Below are 20,804 nucleotides of genomic sequence, written 5' to 3'. Positions count from 1 at the left end.
AACGAAACGTACAAGAGTTATTAAGCTTCAAATGTGTAAACAAAATCGTACCCCATAGACACTAACATTCGACTCAACAATATATAATCGCTATAGCATTTCTTTTATATAATCATACACTTTGTCTAATGTACAGTATATATTTATAAAAGTATAATTAATTAATCTTTTTTACCGGTAATTTGCTACCGCTTTCTTCCTCCTACTGGTGTTCGAACGTCTGGATTCAAAGACTGAGAAGAAACATCTACATTATGGCAGATAGATGTTTATCACGTAAACTTGATCAGTAATCTGTTTTATATAATTTCAAAGCATCGTGGCAGGTAGCCACGAGAATTAACATCGGAAGCCGCATGCGGTCTGCAAGCCGCCAGATTGACACTCCTGCACTGACGAATTTGCTGCTTTGAATATGATAAAAAAAGGCTGATTACAGCGAGTTGTCGCCTGTACTTTCAGCTATTCAGTTTAGTATGTTCGTATCTCTTTGTGAAGTAATGATTGTCTGTGCCCTGAGGTTCCTCCTCATTCTTTTACTTGCTTCTTCTTTCCAGAACTGCTAAGAGAAGGAGTGCAGTCTGCACATCTTTAACCTATAGAAAATAATTTTTTTTAAAAATTAACATCATATTAGCGCATTCATTTATTGTATTCAATTTCGGCGGCATTTACCGGGATATTACACTAAAAAACATAATGACAGTGATTTTAAAAATAAAATAAAGATGTTCTAATTTGAACGCAAGCGAACGACATGTGATATATAAAAAAGATAGCACAAAAAAATAATGGGATCATTCACTTGTCTTGAATTCCTTCGTACCTGCTATGTATGCAAATTATAAATTTTGTAAAACTCCCTGACAAAAAACCTCCGGGCTACAGACACCCGATAAGATGACTATAAATATCTCTACAACTTACAAATCTATTAGACGAATCGAGGTTATCGGCGAATATGGAGGTCGTTCTGAAGTTATTCGTATTTACCTTTGCTTTTTCAGCAATTAATTGCGGGCAAGATTTGGCTGAAAGACCCGCGGATCCGTTTAACTATATTGTAGAGGCATTCCAACGTTATTGTGGTAAGTGTTGGTAACATACGATTACATTTTTGTATATAGTTTTACCAATATTTATCCGTATAATATTATGTTCACGTTTATAATAATTTAGAAGATATTAAAAAAAAGTATATCTTTAATTATTTTTTTCGTGTTTGTGGCATTTTAAATTAGATTTGAGTGAGGAAGCACAAAGAAACCATCGCTCTTGCCTGATAGAAAATAAAGTAGAATTGGTAAGCTTGTAAAGTTGCGGTAAAGGTTTGTTTAATATAAATATTTTTAGTAATAATTTATTGTTATTTAATATTTAGGTAATTAAATTCGGTAAAAACTGTGCACAACAGCAGAAATTTTTCCAAACAGTTGACGAGGGTACTGATTATATTTGTGTAATCAGACAGTCGTCACCTCAGGTAATTTTTCGAAACTTTTAAACGTTTTAATAATCATTATTAAATTTTTAACTCAGTGAAATTTATGTTGATAGGAATACGCAAAATTTGTTAAATGTTACGCTCCTGCTTTTCACACTTTGAGTTTTGACGATCCGAAAACATATCCCACTAACAATGTAAGTATTGAACATTAAATGTATTCCTATGTGAATTTATAAATGATTATTGATCTGTTTCTTTTGTTGTTTTCTAACGTCTTAAGAGTCTTATGGGCTCTGCTGTTTTAATCGAACATTATATAAATTATTACTAAACTAATTATTGCGTAATTGCAAAAGTATTTCAATTAATGCTTTTAAGCAATAATAATTTACAGAATAATTAAGAAATAATTTATTTTTTTTAATATATCTACAATATAAATTATATTATTTGTAAACTATTTTAATTTGTTTATGCTTATTTTCTTTTATTTTTTAAGAAATGTCTTCAACAAGCAGAAAATCGCGAACAGAAATCGATTTCTTCACATTCTTCATTATCATTTCATTAAAAAATTCTGGAAAATTGAGTTGTTTACTTTTTATTAAAATTTCTGTATAATTCTAAATAATAAAAAAAATTGTATAAATATGATTTTTGTAACTCTTTATATTAATTTATGTATTATGAAATACGTTTTTAATAAAAAAGGATAGTGTAATTGTGACACACATCAAGTACTGTGAAAGCAGCAAACAACTTATATAAGGAAAAACAATTTTGTAAGTAAAATATTTAAATTTATAGAAGAGTCCTTATGTAATATATAATCGAGACGGGTAGATAATAATAATGACGATGATAATAATAATAATAATAATAATAAGCGCAGAGCCCAAACGGTTAGGAGTTGGAAGTTGAAATTTGGTACATAGATAGGGTACGTCACGAAAACGCACACCAAGAAGGGATTTTTCGAAATTTTTTCCCACGGGGGAGAGGGACAGGATTAAGTCTTAACTCTTCCATGAACAATGGAAGTGTTAAGTAACAATGGAAGTGCTAAGTAACAATGGAGGTGTTAAGTAACAATAAAAGTGTTAAGTAACAATAAAAGTGTTAAGTAACAATGGAAGTGTTAAGTAACAATGGAAGTGTCAACAATGGAAGCGTTACGTAACAATGAAGTTGTTAAGAGAAAGCGACGTGCAAGATGCAGATGCAGTTTTTTTCGTTTTTTCGGAAAATCGAACATATTTTTAGACTCATCTAAAAATTCTCTAATTAGTCTGGAAACAAGGGGACCCAATTCTTGCATTCTGTGCAAACGGGTAAGGTTGACTGTAACGTAATAATCTTTATCTTAGTTATCGTTACTTTTGCCCGAGCAACGCCGGGCTTATCTGCTAGTTTATAATACTTTTGTTGACATTTTTAAAATAAAAATTAAATCCGCGCATTAGTAAATGTTGTTTTTTAGCTATAAAATAATTGTAATAATTAGAATATTGTTTAAATTATTAAGATTATTAGATTATAACCCATCTTATTCGATTTCACCGAGTGCAAGAATTAGGTTTCCTTTTTTTCAACGCTAATTAGAAAAATTTTATATGAGTTTAAAAATATGCTTAATTTGTCGCAAACACGCAATTAATTAAATTAATTACATTCCGGAAAACCTTAACGAAAACTCTGGTTCTGGTTTGTGAAGTACCAAAAATTTGTAATTTTTCTCCGCCAATTTCGGATTTTTATGCCAGTGTGACAAGGAGCTCACGACCAGAGTGATGTTTTGTTTTATCACTCTGTGCAGTATCTTTATTCTGTTATTATATGAATTAATTGTTAAAATGCGGATATAGTAATAATTTAATTAATTATTCACTTAAATGTAATTAATTCTTTCGATGTTCATTCGTATTTATTACACATGTAACATTATATATAAACAAACGAAATAATCGAAGAAACAATCCAACTGAACAGAATAAATTCACCAATAACACCAATGACTAAATTGCTATACTCACTTTCATTTCAAATCTATTTCCACAAACAATACTTTATACAAAATGAAGCAGCATATATAAAGATATTCCGTGTAATTCAGGCATAGGACATCCTTCATTTTTTCGTCTATATTTTAAACGTAGCACCAAATTTCTACACGTTTTCGGATAACTTTCTCTAATTCTTTTCTTAAAAAACCTTGCTTAATAATTAATCTGGATTATCCTGCACTGTATAAATATTAATTTCAGAAACTTAATTTAATCGTTTTTTCAGGTCTTTCAGCCGAATCTGATCAGCAAGTAATTGCAGAAAAAGTAATAGTAAATACAAATAACTTCAGCACGAGCTCCATATACGTCGATGATATCTTTTCTTCTAATAGATATCTAAGTTGTGATTGTATTATATGTGGTTACAGTAGCGCGTGTTCTAATATCTTGCCAGGAATATTAAAATTTTACAACACCTAAAATAAAATAATACGAATTAATATGCATAACGTAATAAATTTGTATACGAAAGATTATGTCGTGTTTTATCAAAGTTTGGCAAAGTTAATAATCGATTTAATATGAATATACCTCATAACTTTTTAAATGTCTATTATGAATATTAAAATTTTTATAATAAAATCTTTAGTTATAAGAAAAAAGTTTACTAATATAAAATAATTATAAGGTAAAAAATTTTTGTTTGATATTAAAAAAAATAATCTATAATAAGTATACAAAGCTCGCACGAAAGTGTTTAAGATATTCGCGTCAGGTGACTGACCCCATTCATTTACTGTGTTGTCTCGATTATTTCTTGTATTTGTAAATTAAGTTGATATTGATATAAAAATTCTGAGGTGATAGGTAGAAAAAGAATTATACCTAGCAGGAAAAAAGTTATTGGGAAAGATCAAAGGTAATATTTAGATACAAGAAGCAATTATGTGTTGTGACATTGTCACAATGCAGGCTGCAAGTATTAGTGATATTTTTAATTAAATAAATTAAAAAGTGCATGCAATTATTGATTTTCAATTTCATCATCTCTACAAGTAACTTATATATGTTTCTATCTACAAGAAAAAATCCTCATCGAATAGCTTAACCTCTTGGGATGCCGTATATGACACGCGATTTTCCTTTCAAAGAATGAGATGCTGCTCTGCTTTTTTGCTTGCTAGACAACTATATTAGTTATATATTTTGTCATTAGAGTTCAGTGAAGCTTATTAGACCACATGCATTTTACTGTGAAAGAAACAAAGGAAAATATAAGTGATTGTCTGAGCACATGTTTTTGGAAGTGATCATAAGTATGAGTGCTTGATGTTAGTATTCAGTTTTCTCTATTTCTATTGATTATAATTATACAATTTATACATGTATTTGTTGAGGAGAGTTCTAAGATTATATAAGAGTATTTTTTAAAAACTATATTAATAACAATATTTCATGAGATGAGCTAACTTTTCAACATGTCGTATACGACACATTGGGTCAGAAGAAATCACGTCGGGAGCCGCATGCAGCCGGCAGGTAGCCAGTTTGACACCCTTTCTCTAACGTATTTACTGCTTTGAATATGACCAAATAAGGCTGCTTACAATGTGTTGTCGCTCGTACTTCGACCTATTCAGTTTGGTGTGACTGTATCCCTTTGTGAATTAGTAATTTTCTGAGCTCTGAAGTTCCTCCTCATTCTTCTACTTGTTTCTTCTCTCCCGAACTGCTAAGAGAAGGACTACAATCTGAAGATATTTAACGGGTATTTCAGTTTTGGTTTGTGAAGTACCAAACATTTGTAATCTCTTCCTTTCCGCGGAACCCAAATTCTCTGCGTAATGTTTTCTACCAACTTTCGTGCTGTCTAATAAATGTTTAAGTGTAGTAATTTGTTTCGAGTTACTCTTTTTCAACTGAATTTCGTCGTTTTCTACCCCATCTTCTTACCTCTAGTCTCACATAAGACACCGCGTTATTGTCATCCGTAAAGAAAGTCAAAACTTCGTATAGTAGANAGAAACAAAGGAAAATATAAGTGATTGTCTGAGCACATGTTTTTGGAAGTGATCATAAGTATGAGTGCTTGATGTTAGTATTCAGTTTTCTCTATTTCTATTGATTATAATTATACAATTTATACATGTATTTGTTGAGGAGAGTTCTAAGATTATATAAGAGTATTTTTTAAAAACTATATTAATAACAATATTTCATGAGATGAGCTAACTTTTCAACATGTCGTATACGACACATTGGGTCAGAAGAAATCACGTCGGGAGCCGCATGCAGCAGGCAGGTAGCCAGTTTGACACCCTTTCTCTAACGTATTTACTGCTTTGAATATGACCAAATAAGGCTGCTTACAATGTGTTGTCGCTCGTACTTCGACCTATTCAGTTTGGTGTGACTGTATCCCTTTGTGAATTAGTAATTTTCTGAGCTCTGAAGTTCCTCCTCATTCTTCTACTTGTTTCTTCTCTCCCGAACTGCTAAGAGAAGGACTACAATCTGAAGATATTTAACGGGTATTTCAGTTTTGGTTTGTGAAGTACCAAACATTTGTAATCTCTTCCTTTCCGCGGAACCCAAATTCTCTGCGTAATGTTTTCTACCAACTTTCGTGCTGTCTAATAAATGTTTAAGTGTAGTAATTTGTTTCGAGTTACTCTTTTTCAACTGAATTTCGTCGTTTTCTACCCCATCTTCTTACCTCTAGTCTCACATAAGACACCGCGTTATTGTCATCCGTAAAGAAAGTCAAAACTTCGTATAGTAGACGTAACGTAGTTGGTATCAGAATTAACACACTACCATCGGAGAACCTTAGAATATTGTCAAAAGGAAAATTCGACAACTCATCCCTTCCTTCAGAATTAAGTCTTCTGTTATTTTATAATAATTAAATATATATATATATATACGTTTTTATAACAAAATCACTTAATTATTTATTATAATAAAAGATAATACTAATGTTATTTATAAAATAAAATCTCATAAATGTCTGGCAAGTTACGCAACTCGTCGATAAATTTTTTACTATTATATTATATTCCTTTATACGTTATAGACAGACTATTAATTAGAGCTTCCCGTCAGTAAATTATTAAATAAATAGAGAGGTTGCAGCCGACGTTTTTAACGCGGAAACGTGTACGTCGGACGTTTATCGCCGCCTTCTTTTGAGCTTAGAAGTTTGACAATGACGTTTGGAACGTGAGTAAAATCGTGCTCGACGTTTTAAACGCCATTGTCAAACGTTTTCGCGTTAAAAACGTCGGCCGCAACCTTTCTAATATTACGATATAAAGAGTGAATTTGTTTACTATAACAATAAGTAATAAAATTTGTATTACATGTATAAATTGTCAAAATAAATACATTACGATTATAAAATGTTTGTTTTTATAACAAGAAGTTTAGGTGCGGCTCCCAACTTCTATTTGCATGTAAATACAGATACAAACTATAAAGTAAACGTATTTATTTTATATCGTACAAGTTCATATTTTATGATATAATATGATTATTATTCAGTAAATAAATTGTATTTATTTATATACTTTTCCTTTGAATATTTCACAATCCAAAATAAAATACAAATCGAATCGTCTCAAAATTTATAACATAAATTAATATAAAGGAATTACAAAAATAACATTTAGACGATTTTTTATAGACATTTTTCCTTTATTTTTTAATGATATGTTAATGAGGAAAGTGAAGAAATCGATTTCTCTTGGCTATTTTCTACTTTTTCAAGACATTTCTGAAAAAATAAAATAAAATAAACATACATAAATTAAAATAGTTTACAAATTATATAATTCATATTGTAAATATATACAAAAAACAAATTATGTTTTAATTAAATTTATATAAACCAAATTTAATGTAATTTTTCTTGTTATATCTTTGCTTAAAATAACACATTTTGTAAAAGTTTTAATATATTTTACAGCATATAGACTGAAATATTTATATATATATAGTGTATATGTGACGTATATATATGTAGTATACGTATATAAGCGTATAGAGTTTAAGAAATATCCGTTTATAAGCTTAACATTTCTGATTTATATTAAAAAATTATGTATTTATTTTTAAATTTTTCTATGTAATTAAATATATATGCATTTTCTTATATTACTTTTTTAAATTTTTCTAAATAGTAGGAGAAAAGTAAGTTGAAAAACTGCAGTAGCCTATTTTTAGTGTTTTGTCGATAATATTGAATTCAGCTCGATGTAGTGCAACTATTCAACTAAAATAAAGGTGAAAGAAAGCCAAGTTGCACAATATTGTGTTGGATAAACAATAGAAATAGAACAAAACACAGTTTAAGAAGATAGATCAATAATTATTTATGAATTAATGTGTAAATAACTATTAAGTTAAATACTTACATGAATAGTGGGATACGTTTTCGGATCGTCATAACTCAAAGTGTAGAGAGCAGAACCGTAACATTTGACAAATTTCCCGTATTCCTATTAATTAATATAAATTTTATTGGATTATAAAATTAATAATAATTATTATAACGTTAAAAAAAATTACAAAAAATTTACATGAGGTGACGTCTGTCCGTTTAATTTACAGATGTAATCAGATAATTCGCCGTGTGTTTGGTAAAATTTCTGTTGTTGAACACAGTTTTTACCGAATTCAATAACCTACATAATAAATAACAATAAATTATTGTTAGAAATATTTACTTTAAAATAAAACGTTTTTGTAATTATAAAAGCTTACCAATTCTGCTTTATTTTCAATCAAGCAAAACCGAATATCCGCTTTCTTCTTTTCACTCATATCTATTTTGAAACACGAAAAAATAATTAAAGATGTAACTTTTTTGAATTTTTTTATAGACTTTTATAAGCTTAAACAGAATATTATACGTATAAATATTGGTAGAACATAAAACTGTGTATTAAAATGTAAAAGTATGTTACCAACACTTACCACAATAACGTTGAAAGGTTTCTACAGCATGGTTAAACGGATTTGCGGGTCTAACAGTGGGATCATGCCAACAATTAATTGCAGAAAAAGTAACAATAAATACGAATAAATTCAGCACTGAATCCATATTCGTCGATGATTTCTTTTCTTTTAATAAATATCTAAGCTGTGGAGGTATTTATACAGTGATCTTATCGAATGAGAGTTGCGCTTGTTCTGATATCTTAGCAGGAAAATGAAAAGTATATAACACATAAAAAATAATAATACAAATTTAATTATGCAAAACGTAATATATTTTAATACGAATTGATAAGTTTCGCTAATTTATTAATCTGTTTAATATGATAGGGAAAAAAATACATACAAAGCACGTACGAACGAGTGCAAGGTATTCAAGACAGGTGGCTGATCCCACTAATTTTCTGTGTTACCTGGTGTATTTAACACATCTCGTTCTCGTTCGTTCGGTTTAAAAAATTTATATTCTTAAAATTACTTTCATTATATTTTTTTCGTGTAATAACCCGGTAAATGTAACCGAAATTAAATATTTGATAAATTAGACAAGTTTGAATGCATTTAAAGCTAATAGGACAAAACTATTAATTTAGATAAAATGTTATATTTATATACAACGAGCAAATATATAAGTCGAGTCCTCTATAACACTGTTGATTTTTCCGTTTTTCCGTTTTATATGAATTCCATGTTGTACGAGTCAGTTAGATTTTACAAATATGTGTGCCGGGCTGTGAACGGCTCACGTATTTGTAAAATCTAAGTGACTCGTACAACATGGAATTCATATAACACGGAATTATCAACAATGTTATAGGGGGATCTACTGTATTTATTGTAACACTCTCACAATGCCTGGCTGCAATTTTTAATGGCAATCGTTGAGAGTTAATCGGGACAGACTGCCAAAGCTGCTTGTGTTCATTTATTTAACTTCTTACATTAAATACATTTTTTTTGTCTCAAGTTCTGAAATTAATCTGTAATGTTAATACATCATTTCCAATTACTCAACTGTTAAATCGGTTCGTTGACTTTTTCCTTATTTCCGTGTTAAAAATATGTTTAATTATTGATTACCTTAGATAAATATTTAATATTAATATTCGGAATAAAGAAAAAAATATTACACAATCTTTGTTTTTATATACATAAAATATTAAGGATAAAAGATAGGAATAAACAAAGTAACTTTGGTTAAATCTGAAAATTAATTGTTAACATGCTTCTTTTAATTACTACTACATAAAAAATTTATATATTACGTAAATAATAATAATCTTTTATATTTTATTAATTTAAAATCGATTATACGTTCAGCCTTAAAGGTATAAAGTATCGTTATATTTATTGATCATTAAATAGATAAGTAAATTGCTTTTACTTTCCTGGTCGTTATATATACCAGAAGGAAAGTATGGCGATATAACAAAAAATTACACCTCCCCCTTTAAAACTTTTACATTTCTGGACTCAGTACACTCTAAAAAATCGAGAAATTTAAAGAATTTCGGGGTTTTCCTGCAAATATGAGTGTGGGGAATACGAATTTGTTTACAGATTTGAAACTTGATAACTCTTGTGTATTTTGTCGAAAAGTTCTGAAATTTTCAACAGTTATTTGGGTGTTAGGGGGATTGATGAGGTTAAAATTTAGTGTGTATAGGTGGAGGGGTGGCGAGATAATAGAGGTCATGTGTATCACCAGTAAGAGACATTTAATGACGATTTTATTCGTTATTACATTAAGCTTTTAACCATTTTATAATAGTTAATACTATAAAAAGTTTTTAATTAAAATATCATAACAGCCAGAGCCACTAAAAAGTTGAGTTGAGAAAACACAAAACGTTACGTGTCTATTTTCAAGATTTTATTATTACACATTATAATACTAAACACTACAGTTTTTATCTTTTCCTGATAAATAGTTGAATGTTAAAATGCGCCGTTTTAGTGTGTATTTTTTACCATTGACGTATTCACCGTAATTTCAAATAAAATATAACTACAGTATTTTTAATTGTTCTGTTATCAATTATAAACAGTATAAACTGCAGAATGTCCAACGAATAATGCTATTCTCTATAATATATATATATTAATATATGCTATGTAATAAGCAATTAAACGACAAATATTACGGATCATGCCTATGCAACAGAAAAGTTTTAAGTATAAAAAAATAATAATTAGTAAAAATATATCTTACTTTATTTANAATTTGGGTAGAAGAAATGTATGTAGCTTCAATAATACCGAACAAAGGAGACGTTTTTAACATTTAAGTTTATATTATGCTTCCTGAAATTTTTGTGATAACTTGGAGAACATCTGATTTATTTATTTTATTATTTCTATTTTATTCAAGCAATGTTTGAAACAGAATAAAGCCATTTATAATGTGGAAATGTTTTCCAAAGAGCGTTAAAGGCTTTTTAATTATTAACAGGTGTTAAAAGTTTTTTTTTTATTTAAACAGAGTTATTAAATTCTACTTTACTTTCGAATTTGATTAAAGAGGGAAATAAACTTTATCTGTTTTTACTATAATTAGATCACTTTCCATGATGAAGTTAATTATTTCACATTTTTTGACAGAAGTTGTAGCACGACTCACGCCTGTATCCCGTCACTTTGTGTGTCATAATAAAGCCCGATCGAAGAAAATTCGAAAATAGAATAAGAAAACATCCCGTTTCGGTTCGTTGTCAGTAGTTCTTGTCAGAAATTGAAGTTCTTTCCTAGAAATCCATTGTATTAATAAGTCAAAAACTCAACTTTAATAATAGATATTCTATAAATTAAGAAAACAGAAGTGAAAAATAAATCATTTTTCTTTATTTAGATATACTGCTAAAGATTACATTTGTTAAATCATTACATTTAACTTAATAATTAAGGTTTAAACAGTTGATAATAATATGGGTTTTATTCATATACAGTCGAACCCCCTATAACACTGTTAATAATTCAGTTTTATATGAATTCCATGTTGTACGAGTCACTTAGATTTTACAAATACGTGTGCCGGGCTATGAACGGCACGTGTATTTGTAAAAACTAAGTGACTCGTACAACATGGAATTCTTATAAAACTGAATTATCAACAGTGTTATAGGGGGTCGACTGTAATTCATATCAATAATTGCCATAAAATAATATACGACTGAATTTTATTCTAATTTGAATGTACTATTAAGAAGTAAAAGCTCAACTGAAATCATTTTTGATGAAGTACGGCAATAAAGAATCACATTGATCTTTAGTTATCAAATATTTGCGATTGTCGCCAGATTCACTCTCATTGGATAAAACAACGGGATTTTTATCTTGAAGTTCTAACTCTTCTATAATTTCTTGCTTGACATCTTCATTGGTTTTTCTAAAAATATCAATATTTCTGTCGCATATAATAGAAAATTCTGTATTACTACTGGAAACGATGCCACGAAAATAAAACTTGAATTTATCCCAACTATAACTTTTAAATAAACATATTAAATAGAAAACAAAATTAAACAAATCGATATATCTGCAAGATCTACTTGATACAAAAAGTTCATTACATTGTTTTCTCGTAGGTTCCTCAGATCGTCTTTTCGTAGGTTCCTCAGAAAATCTTCTATCAAGCAATACAATAATCTTAAAATCATGTGAATAATTCAAATTACTGTAAAATTTGATTAATTCTTTTTAAATATTTTTGTAATTATCAGTAGTACTCGGAATACATAAATACATTTTATTCAAGTTAGAAATATTTGATAATTCGAAGAATTCGTCTAAACAATCGAAATAAAAGACTAATGTTGTTTCCGTGCAGAACAATTGTTTATTTCTTTCGTTTTTTATTTCATTGTAAAAATTAAGCCATGTTACGAGATAAAGTAAGATTTTTCGTAGAAAATTAATAAAGTTGCCGGCAATTGGTTCATTTTTAGACAAACCGAAAATGAAAAATAAAATATTTTCTATTTTCGGAAAAGTAACTGTATGGATCGAATCGAAAATGTAAAAAGCCATAACGAAATCGGTAAATAATCGATGGATAAATTCGAAATGTTCTCCATTATTTTCTGCTGTACGTTTTTCAAAAATATAAAGATTAAGTAAAAACTGACATTCCTTTTTTGTAAAAATTTTATTCAAATCTGTCTCTTTTACTTTTTTTGGTTCTAAAGAAGTGGACATTGTAATATCAAGAAATTCCTTTTCGTAGTAAAGTTTTCCTAGTTTAATTATAACATCCTCTCTGTCAAAGTATTTCTACCTGCCTATCTTGCCCCAATACTGTTGCCTCTATACCAGGGGCAACTTTAATAAAAATAATTAAAATAATTACAACTTTACAAAAAGAGAGAAGCTGCCGAACTTGCCCCTATACCTGGGGCAACTTCGGCAATTTCTCTCTTTCTGTTAAGTTGTAATTATTTTAATTATTTTTATTTTCAAACTGATTTTAACCAGTTCTATAGTAAGGTAACATTCTAGTAGACAATAAGCAAAGCTTTTTTTCCAGTTTACAGCAGTATTTATTACACAAAATTTAAGTACAGCTTAACATGCCGGTCTTGCCCCGGTCTCCCCTATAAATTCATATATATACAACACGTATACACTGTACAGTACATATATGTTTATATATAGGTCTATTTCTTGTAAAATATATTAAAATTTTTGGACAATATTATATTTAACGCAAACAGATAGTCGATAAAATCACTTAAAATTTTATTAATATAATTTAAATGAAGAGATAATTTACCTTTTGTGTATACAATATGAATTATTGTATTTGTAAACTATTTTAATTTACTAACTATTATTTTATTTTATTTTTCCAGCGATGCTTTAATCAAATAGAAAATAGACAACAGAAATCGATTTCTTCACTTTCTGCATTCCATTCCTGATTTCATTAAAATATTACCGAAAATAAATTTGTATAAAGAATTGTATAAACGTTATTTATATAACATAACTCTGAAAATTTCTATATCAATTTATATTGTAAATTTTGATTGATTGTAAAACATTTTTAAAAACGTATACTGTATTTGTGACACACTCAAGTAGTGTAAGAAACAGAAAAAAAACGACCAATATAATAAAGTGTAATTTTGTAAGTAGAATATTTAAATTTATAGCAGTATTCTTTAATATTTATTAAACTTTGTTAACACTTTCGAAAATAAACAGTAAATTCAGACATTAGTAAACGTTGTTTTTTTGTTATTTAATTAATAACTGTAATAATTAAAGTTTCGTTTAATTAATTACAAGTAATTTCAACTTATCTAAGTCTATTTTCATATTAAAAGGTGAACTCTTAAGTATAAAATCGGCGATTATTTGTATGTTTCAGTAAATTGTTTTCTCGTAAATTTAATTCTGTAATGAGTTGTTTATTTTACGTAAAATAAATGCGATTTATTTACTAAATAATAAGTATAATATAACGTTAATTAAATGTCAATTTGTACGATGTAAAGTAAATATATCTACTTTATAATTTGTATTTTTAGTTACCTGCAAATAGAACTGTAATTATTTCTTATGATGTTAAATTACAGTAATACCTCGACTTACGCTACCCCGACTTACGCGAACTCGGAGTTACGAGATTTTCAAATTTCGTCGGTTCGTTTTTTGTTTGAGCGACATGCAACTCTTGATTACTCACTCCCCCCACACTATTGTTCAGCTGACATGTTCTGACATGTGTCGCGCGGAATCGACACGTAGCTAAAATTTATTTTGTGTTATTTATTTCTGTGTTTCTTATATCTACGGAGACTCGAAAGACTCTACTATGTCATACAAACGAAATAAAACTAATTCTTCTGCATCAAAGAAGAAAAGAAAAACTATATGTTTGGAATGTAAAGTTAACATTGGGTACGTTCGTAAAGTCGAACGAGTTAAACGAGAATGACGTCATCGTTATTCTTATTTCGTTAGACTTTTCGAACAATTCGTTACTAACGCGTTTAACTCAAATTTGACTTTACTAACGTACCCCATTATTAAAAAGTTCGATACAAAAATTAAAATTTGTCAATTGGCATAGAAGTTTGTTCTAACGGAATCGTCGGTCAGAACAATTATAAAAGGCAAAGAAAAAATTCTCGAAGCTGTGAAAAATGCTTAATCTATAAATTCAAGCATCCTTCGTAAACGTCACAGTATTATTGCTGAGATGGAAACAATGTTAAAATTCTGGCGTAATAATCAAGTAAATGTAAAAAATTGTAAAATAATATAATTTGTGATACATATGTACTATTTAAGATTTTATTAAGCATTTTTTTCTAAATTATTGTTTTCCTTAGTCTCCAATCCAAATGAAAAATTATTTATATGTATTTATATGCAAAATTATACCCCGACTTACGCGAGTTCGACGTACGCGGTTACCGCTCGGTCCCACCTATCGCGTAAGTTCGGGGTATGACTGTATATATAATAAAGTTTGTTTACTTGTTTATTAAATTATTGCAACACAACAGTTGTATTAGTGTCCTATAACGGATATATAATAAATTACGATGACAGAAGTGAAAAATACATCATTTTATTTATTTAGATTTACTATTGAATTTCACATGTATTAAATAGTTATATTCAATGTAATAATTAAGGTTTAATCAGTTGAAAATAGTGAACCCATGACAGGTAAAAAATCTTCACTAAAACAATTTTTTTTGAAGTACGGCAATAAAGAATAATATTGATTTGTAGATATCAAATATTTGCGATCGTCGCCAAATTCACTCTCATTAGATAAAACAACGGGACTTTTATAATTAAGATTTAACTCTTGCTTGACATCTTCATTGGTTTTTCTAAAAATGTCAATATTTCTGTCGCATATAATAGAAAATTCTGTATTACTACTACAAACGATGCCATGTAAATAAAACTTGAATTTATCCCAACTGTAGCTTTTAAATAAACATATTAAAGATTGTACAGGTTCAAATAGATCGATATAGCTGTCAAGGCTATTAGATCTGGGATGTGGAGGAGAAAGTTTTCTTTTAGGATCCATAGAGAATCTTCTATCAAGGAATACAAAAATCTGAAAATCGCGTGAATAATTCAAATTACTGTGAAATTTAATTAATTCTTTTTTAATATTTTCATAATTATCAGTAGTACTTGGAATACATAAATACATTTTATTCAATTTAGAAATATTTGATAATTTGAAGAATTCGTCTAAACAATCGAAATAAAAGACTAATGTTGTTTTCGTGCAGAACAATTCTTTATTTTTTTCGTTTTTTATTTCATTGTAAAAATTAAGCCATGTTACGGGATGAAGGAAGATTCTTCGTAAAAAATTAATAAAGTTGCCGGCAAATGGTTCATTTTTAAACAAACCGAGAATAAAAAATAAAATACCTTCCATTTCTGGAAAAGCAACTGTGTGGATCGAATCGAAGATGAAAAAAGCCATTACGAAATCGGTAAATAATCGATGGATAAATACGAAATGTTCTCCATTATTTTCTGCTGTACGTTTTTCAAAAATATAAAGATTAAGTAAAAACTGACATTCCTCTTCTGTAAAAATTTTATTCAAATCTGCTTCTTTTACTTTTTTTGGTTCTAAAGAAGTGGCCATTGTAATATCACGAAATTCCTTTTCGTAGTAAAGTTTTCCTAGTTTAATTATAACATCTTCTCCGTCAAAGTATTTCCCTTTCTTTAAATTATGGGTTTCTTTATTCGTCTTTTTATAATTTTCTATAATAAGACGAAAAATTAAAATGAACAAATCGGCATTTGTCATTATATATGTGTCTGTTCTACTTTTAGGAAGACAACATAACATGTACAACATTAACGGACATTTCGCTAATTCAAAACAGAAGCGATTCTTTTTAATGATACTTTCGACATACTTTTTTTTATCTTCGTCTTTAACAATATTATCGATGTATTTCTTCTTTTGTTCCTGAGAAAATCCTTCGATGCAAAATCTGTAGTCAATAAATTTCCTAATTTCTTGTGTAACGTGTGGACGGCTGGTAACGACTATTGTCATTTTCTTAGAAATTTCAATAGAATCATTACTTATAAATTGTTTAACGCAATTTTTATCGCGAATTTCGTGAAATCCATCCAGAATGATCAAAAAATTCCAATTAGCTTTTCTGAGTTTCTTCGAAAATGTTCTATCCTCTTGGTTGTCAATGCATTCAATAACGGCATCAAGTACACCCTTCTCTCCTAATTCGCCTAGGTGAATAGAAACTAAAATTTCAAATTCCTTGAGGTAACTGCGATACTCTTCGTCTATTCCCCAGTCGTAGGCGATTTTTTTGCAAATGGTGGATTTCCCGTATCCTGGATCTCCTGTGATTAGGATTGTTTGATGCAACTTAGACTCTCTGGCAAATATGTCTTTAATTTGAATGATTTCTCCTGTCTTTCTTCCTAACATGTCGGTTTTTTGTAGTTTAACATTCACGAATGCATCTTTAATTGGTAAGTCGTTGTGTTCACTCCAAAGAAATGAAGTCATGTAAGCATTCTCGTTTTTATATCTCTTCATTAATTTTTCTTGGCATATCTTTAACTGCTCTGAAATCAATAAAATATTTTATTAAATGATTATTATATAATTTAGTACTGTAATCATAAATTTCTTGTATTGAAATACTGGTTGTAACATTATCCGTAAGTTATACATGTGCAATACAAAATTATGTAATAAAATTAAACACACTAAAGAACAGAAAAAAACAATGGACGAATTGTCTAGTGAAGCAACTTTGATACAGCTAGATGAACAAAACTATGTTACAATCCATTACAAAGAGACTACATGATTGGTTTTCCTCTCTTAGTTTATTAATTTAATCACTGATTAGGCTCACGCCTTCTTCTGTTCTATGTTATATGTATAAAACTATTTCTCGCATATTATGTAAGCTAAAAGTCGTTCGAATTTTATACTTTCCTCTTAATTTGTATTTAAATAGATGTTAAACTCTTCTATTAAAATTAAGGCAAAGTGGAATAGGAGAACAAAATAAAATAAAGAAAAGCTAATATAATTTTCAAATATATCGAAGGAGCTCTAAATAACAGATAAGAAAGGTGATAGTGTAGAAGTGAATTTGTTATCTACTAACAGTAAGTGAAACTAGTCCTGAGTTTCAGACACGTAGGAAGAGCTGCTCAGAACAATTAAGAATCAAACAAACTACAAGAATTGGCGTTAGTCGTCACTTATCGAACTAACTGCGATAAAAAAAACACGAACAAAAATAGAAAAAAAGTTACATCTTTCTCTAGAAGACATTAGTTCCTATGTTGTCATGTTCCAGTTGCACGACTCACAGCCAAGAAACAGTAAAAATCACCTATTTGGAGAAGAGGAAATGAATAAAGAGTGGATCAATGATTGATCGGTAACAGAAAATAATCCCAAAAGCGCAGATGTTTCCAAGCAGAATTCTACGGCCCAGAAAGCAAATTCAATCCACGATCGAGTGGCAATTTTAATTAATTTATGCATGATTAGGTTGTAAATATGGAATTAGTTATGCTTATTTTGTATGTACAGGAAGAACACAATAGCGCAAAATTCAAATATAATTTAGGAAGAAAGAATTTATTTTGTCAGCTTCGAAAAACTAAATTATACAGAGGTACTGAATATATTTATTGTTTAAGTTTCTTGTAGACACATTTTACAGAGAATATTGTTACATTTTGTTTGTAACAATGTATTTCTATACAACAGAATAAACGTTAAATTTAATTTACGTATGAATATATTTACCTTTTGTAGCTTTATCCACCGTGGAAGAACAGTCTTGTTCTGCTAATTTTATGTCGTTGCATTCCTTCATGTCAATGTTATACGTAGCCATGTCCATAAAATATGTACTAAACAAAAGAATCAAAACTAGTGGATAAAATTATAATTTAAAATAAATTAAAATTTAATCTAGTTCGTTAGTAAAAAAGTAAAATTGAATTGAAGATTCTCTAATAATAAAAAAAATAATGCACCCATTGTTAATACAAAGTCAACTTGAAATTGATCTTTCGTAAATGTTGTATATGTCATGGAATGGTCTTTATGTTGTTCTGGAGTTAATCCTATAGTGAGCATGCTTTGTATTTTATCAAAGAAAGAATATAGTAATAAAAAGCAATACTCTGTGCATTAGTAAATAATTAAAAAAGGATAAACTGATCATTAAAACAAAATAACAGATCAGGTGGAAACAAATTTTATTGAAACAATGCCAGATAGAATTAATGAAATACTGTAGAGCGTCGTTTATCCGAAAGTCGGTTATCCGAAAAAATTCCAGTCGGCCTAAAGTATAATTTTTATTTGTTTTTTAATATTTTTCAATGTATTTATTTAGTTTGTAAAACATAAAGAAATAATTTTTAACGATACGATAGCCACGATTATTATTTCAAAAAGTTTACGTTAGGCTTAACATCGACGAAAATTCAACGCGAAGCGACACGCAACGGAGTAAAATTTCAACACGGGATAGGTTAATATATTTTTTCGTACATAATCGGTTATCCGAAAAATAAGTTAGCCGAACAACCCCAGTTCGCAATTGATTCGGATAAACGACGCTCTACTGTGATTAATTTAAAATATGTGCATAATACTTAGTAATTAATAATAATAAATAAAACTATTTTTTATTATTTATGTTGAACTGGCTCCATCATTTCGGGTTAAGTATTTTCTGCACAATACTTTTAACATTCATTTATATCTTTATTACTGTTTTTTAGATAAAATTATTATTATAGTATATGAAATCATAAATAGCTAGTAATCAATAACCTTATGTTTTGTATGTACTTATTATTATTTCTTTATTAACATCAATATTTCGCGTTACCTCTATCAGTTTGGAACAGAGACAGCCAAATCTTGAGTTTCGAACGCCTCGCTTTTCGAACAATTCTGTTTACTGTTATTACAAGAATATAACTTAACCTATTTACAGTCTTCGATTTACTTCAACCTACTTACTTTCAACTTTAAATGATTCGAAATTATAAAGTATGCAATAAATAATTTATCATATAATCTGGATCTAACAGTGTCTGAAAAAACACAACCGAACACAGTTGATCCTGGATTTACACATGGTCAAATGTACCCTTTAATTGTAATGTAAATTAAATCTAATTATAAAATAAACTGGCAACAGGTTACTATTTGTTCGTTTGTAAATTAAAATATAAAATTGTAAAAACAATTGAAAGTAGGAAATTGTTTTTACAACGAAAAACATTTTATTTATCTAAAAAATAAAAGTTTGGTAAACATATTGTACTCGTTGCACTTTCATCTTATAAACTAATGACGAACTGGTTTAACTACATCAAGCGGTACTGTAACCTTAATAACACTTTATTACATTTAATTATTAAATAATGATTTTAAATGTTATTATTAAACAAATATTTTTTAAATTTAAATAACAATAAGAATATATTTTTCTAAAGATAAAAATACACTTTTTTAAAATAATTTATAATGCTCTTGTATTACTCTTCTCAGCCCTCCTTTTAGAGATTACTACACTGACTGATTTGACAAGAAGACTTAGTTAACGTATACTTTAAGTTACCATTTGTATAACTGAAGAGGAGCCATTATAAAGCCTGAAATTAATATATATTTGTAATCGTGTATATGAAAGTTAACATATTTATGTAAATAAGTGTATGTGATTAAATAATAAACTCCTTTTGTCAAATTAGTCAGTTTGATAAGCCCTAAAAGCAAAATTGTGTATCAATGCAAAAATTATAATGGTTATAGTATGAGCAAGAAGCTCTATAAATTACTGAAAACTTACTTGTTTTGCTTATTCTCCCTAACTTTTCTGTGCTGATTGTAAAGAAGTTAAGAAAATTGACTGTCTACAATTCAACTACAAAAACTATTCTAACATTAAAAATTTCGTTACTATAAACCGTGGTACATTTATACATGTAAAACAAATAACAACTGTGTAATTGGTTTTCTTACGGGATTTTATAGTAGTCGTATCATATAAACAATAATATCGCAATAATACGAAGTACTAACATAAAATATTCGCGATCAAAATATTTATTTTAAACTTTAAACTAATTTTATAAATTTGTATAAATTCAGTTATACAAACGACATTTTTCATGTTTATTTGTAAAAAGAGATACTCAAATATTGTTCCAGCAAACTTATATGGTGGTATCTAGAATTTTTCCTACTTTATTCTGTATATATATATATATATGGACGTGTATGTCCCTATATTTCACATTTCCGCCAAAACTACACATCGCACATGAATGGT

At 28.5% G+C, this 20,804-nt stretch overlaps 1 protein-coding gene across 1 annotated transcript; it reads right to left on the bottom strand.

Moving 5' to 3' along the window:
• Positions 1-11,664: 11,664 nt before the first annotated feature.
• LOC111631023 lies at positions 11,665-20,453 on the bottom strand. The gene is made up of 5 exons (XM_023375213.1): positions 20,322-20,453; positions 18,254-18,360; positions 15,633-17,046; positions 15,168-15,563; positions 11,665-11,836 (listed from the first exon to the last, which is right to left on the bottom strand). Exons 2-5 carry the CDS (start codon positions 18,348-18,350, stop codon positions 11,665-11,667), a joined length of 2,079 nt encoding a protein of 692 aa, XP_023230981.1. The 5' UTR covers positions 18,351-18,360; positions 20,322-20,453.
• Positions 20,454-20,804: the final 351 nt, after the last annotated feature.

This window comes from Centruroides sculpturatus, unplaced genomic scaffold (genome assembly GCF_000671375.1).
Source record: "Centruroides sculpturatus isolate CEXI.00-Female unplaced genomic scaffold, Cexi_2.0 scaffold596, whole genome shotgun sequence".
Lineage (NCBI taxonomy): Eukaryota > Metazoa > Arthropoda > Arachnida > Scorpiones > Buthidae > Centruroides > Centruroides sculpturatus.
Note: the sequence above shows the minus strand (reverse complement) of the source record. Positions and strands in the feature narration are given on the sequence as shown.

Excerpts from the sequence above, each read along its gene's own strand:
- LOC111631023 (XM_023375213.1), bottom strand. The coding sequence starts at position 18,350 with ATGGACATGGCTACGTATAACATTGACATGAAGGAATGCAACGACATA. Across the intron at positions 15,564-15,632 it reads ATTTCTAAATTGAATAAAAT|TAATTTGAATTATTCACGCG; the intron begins GTATTTATGTAT and ends TAAATTTCACAG. Across the intron at positions 11,837-15,167 it reads CAATATTATTCTTTATTGCC|AAAAACCAATGAAGATGTCA; the intron begins GTACTTCAAAAA and ends TGATATTTTTAG.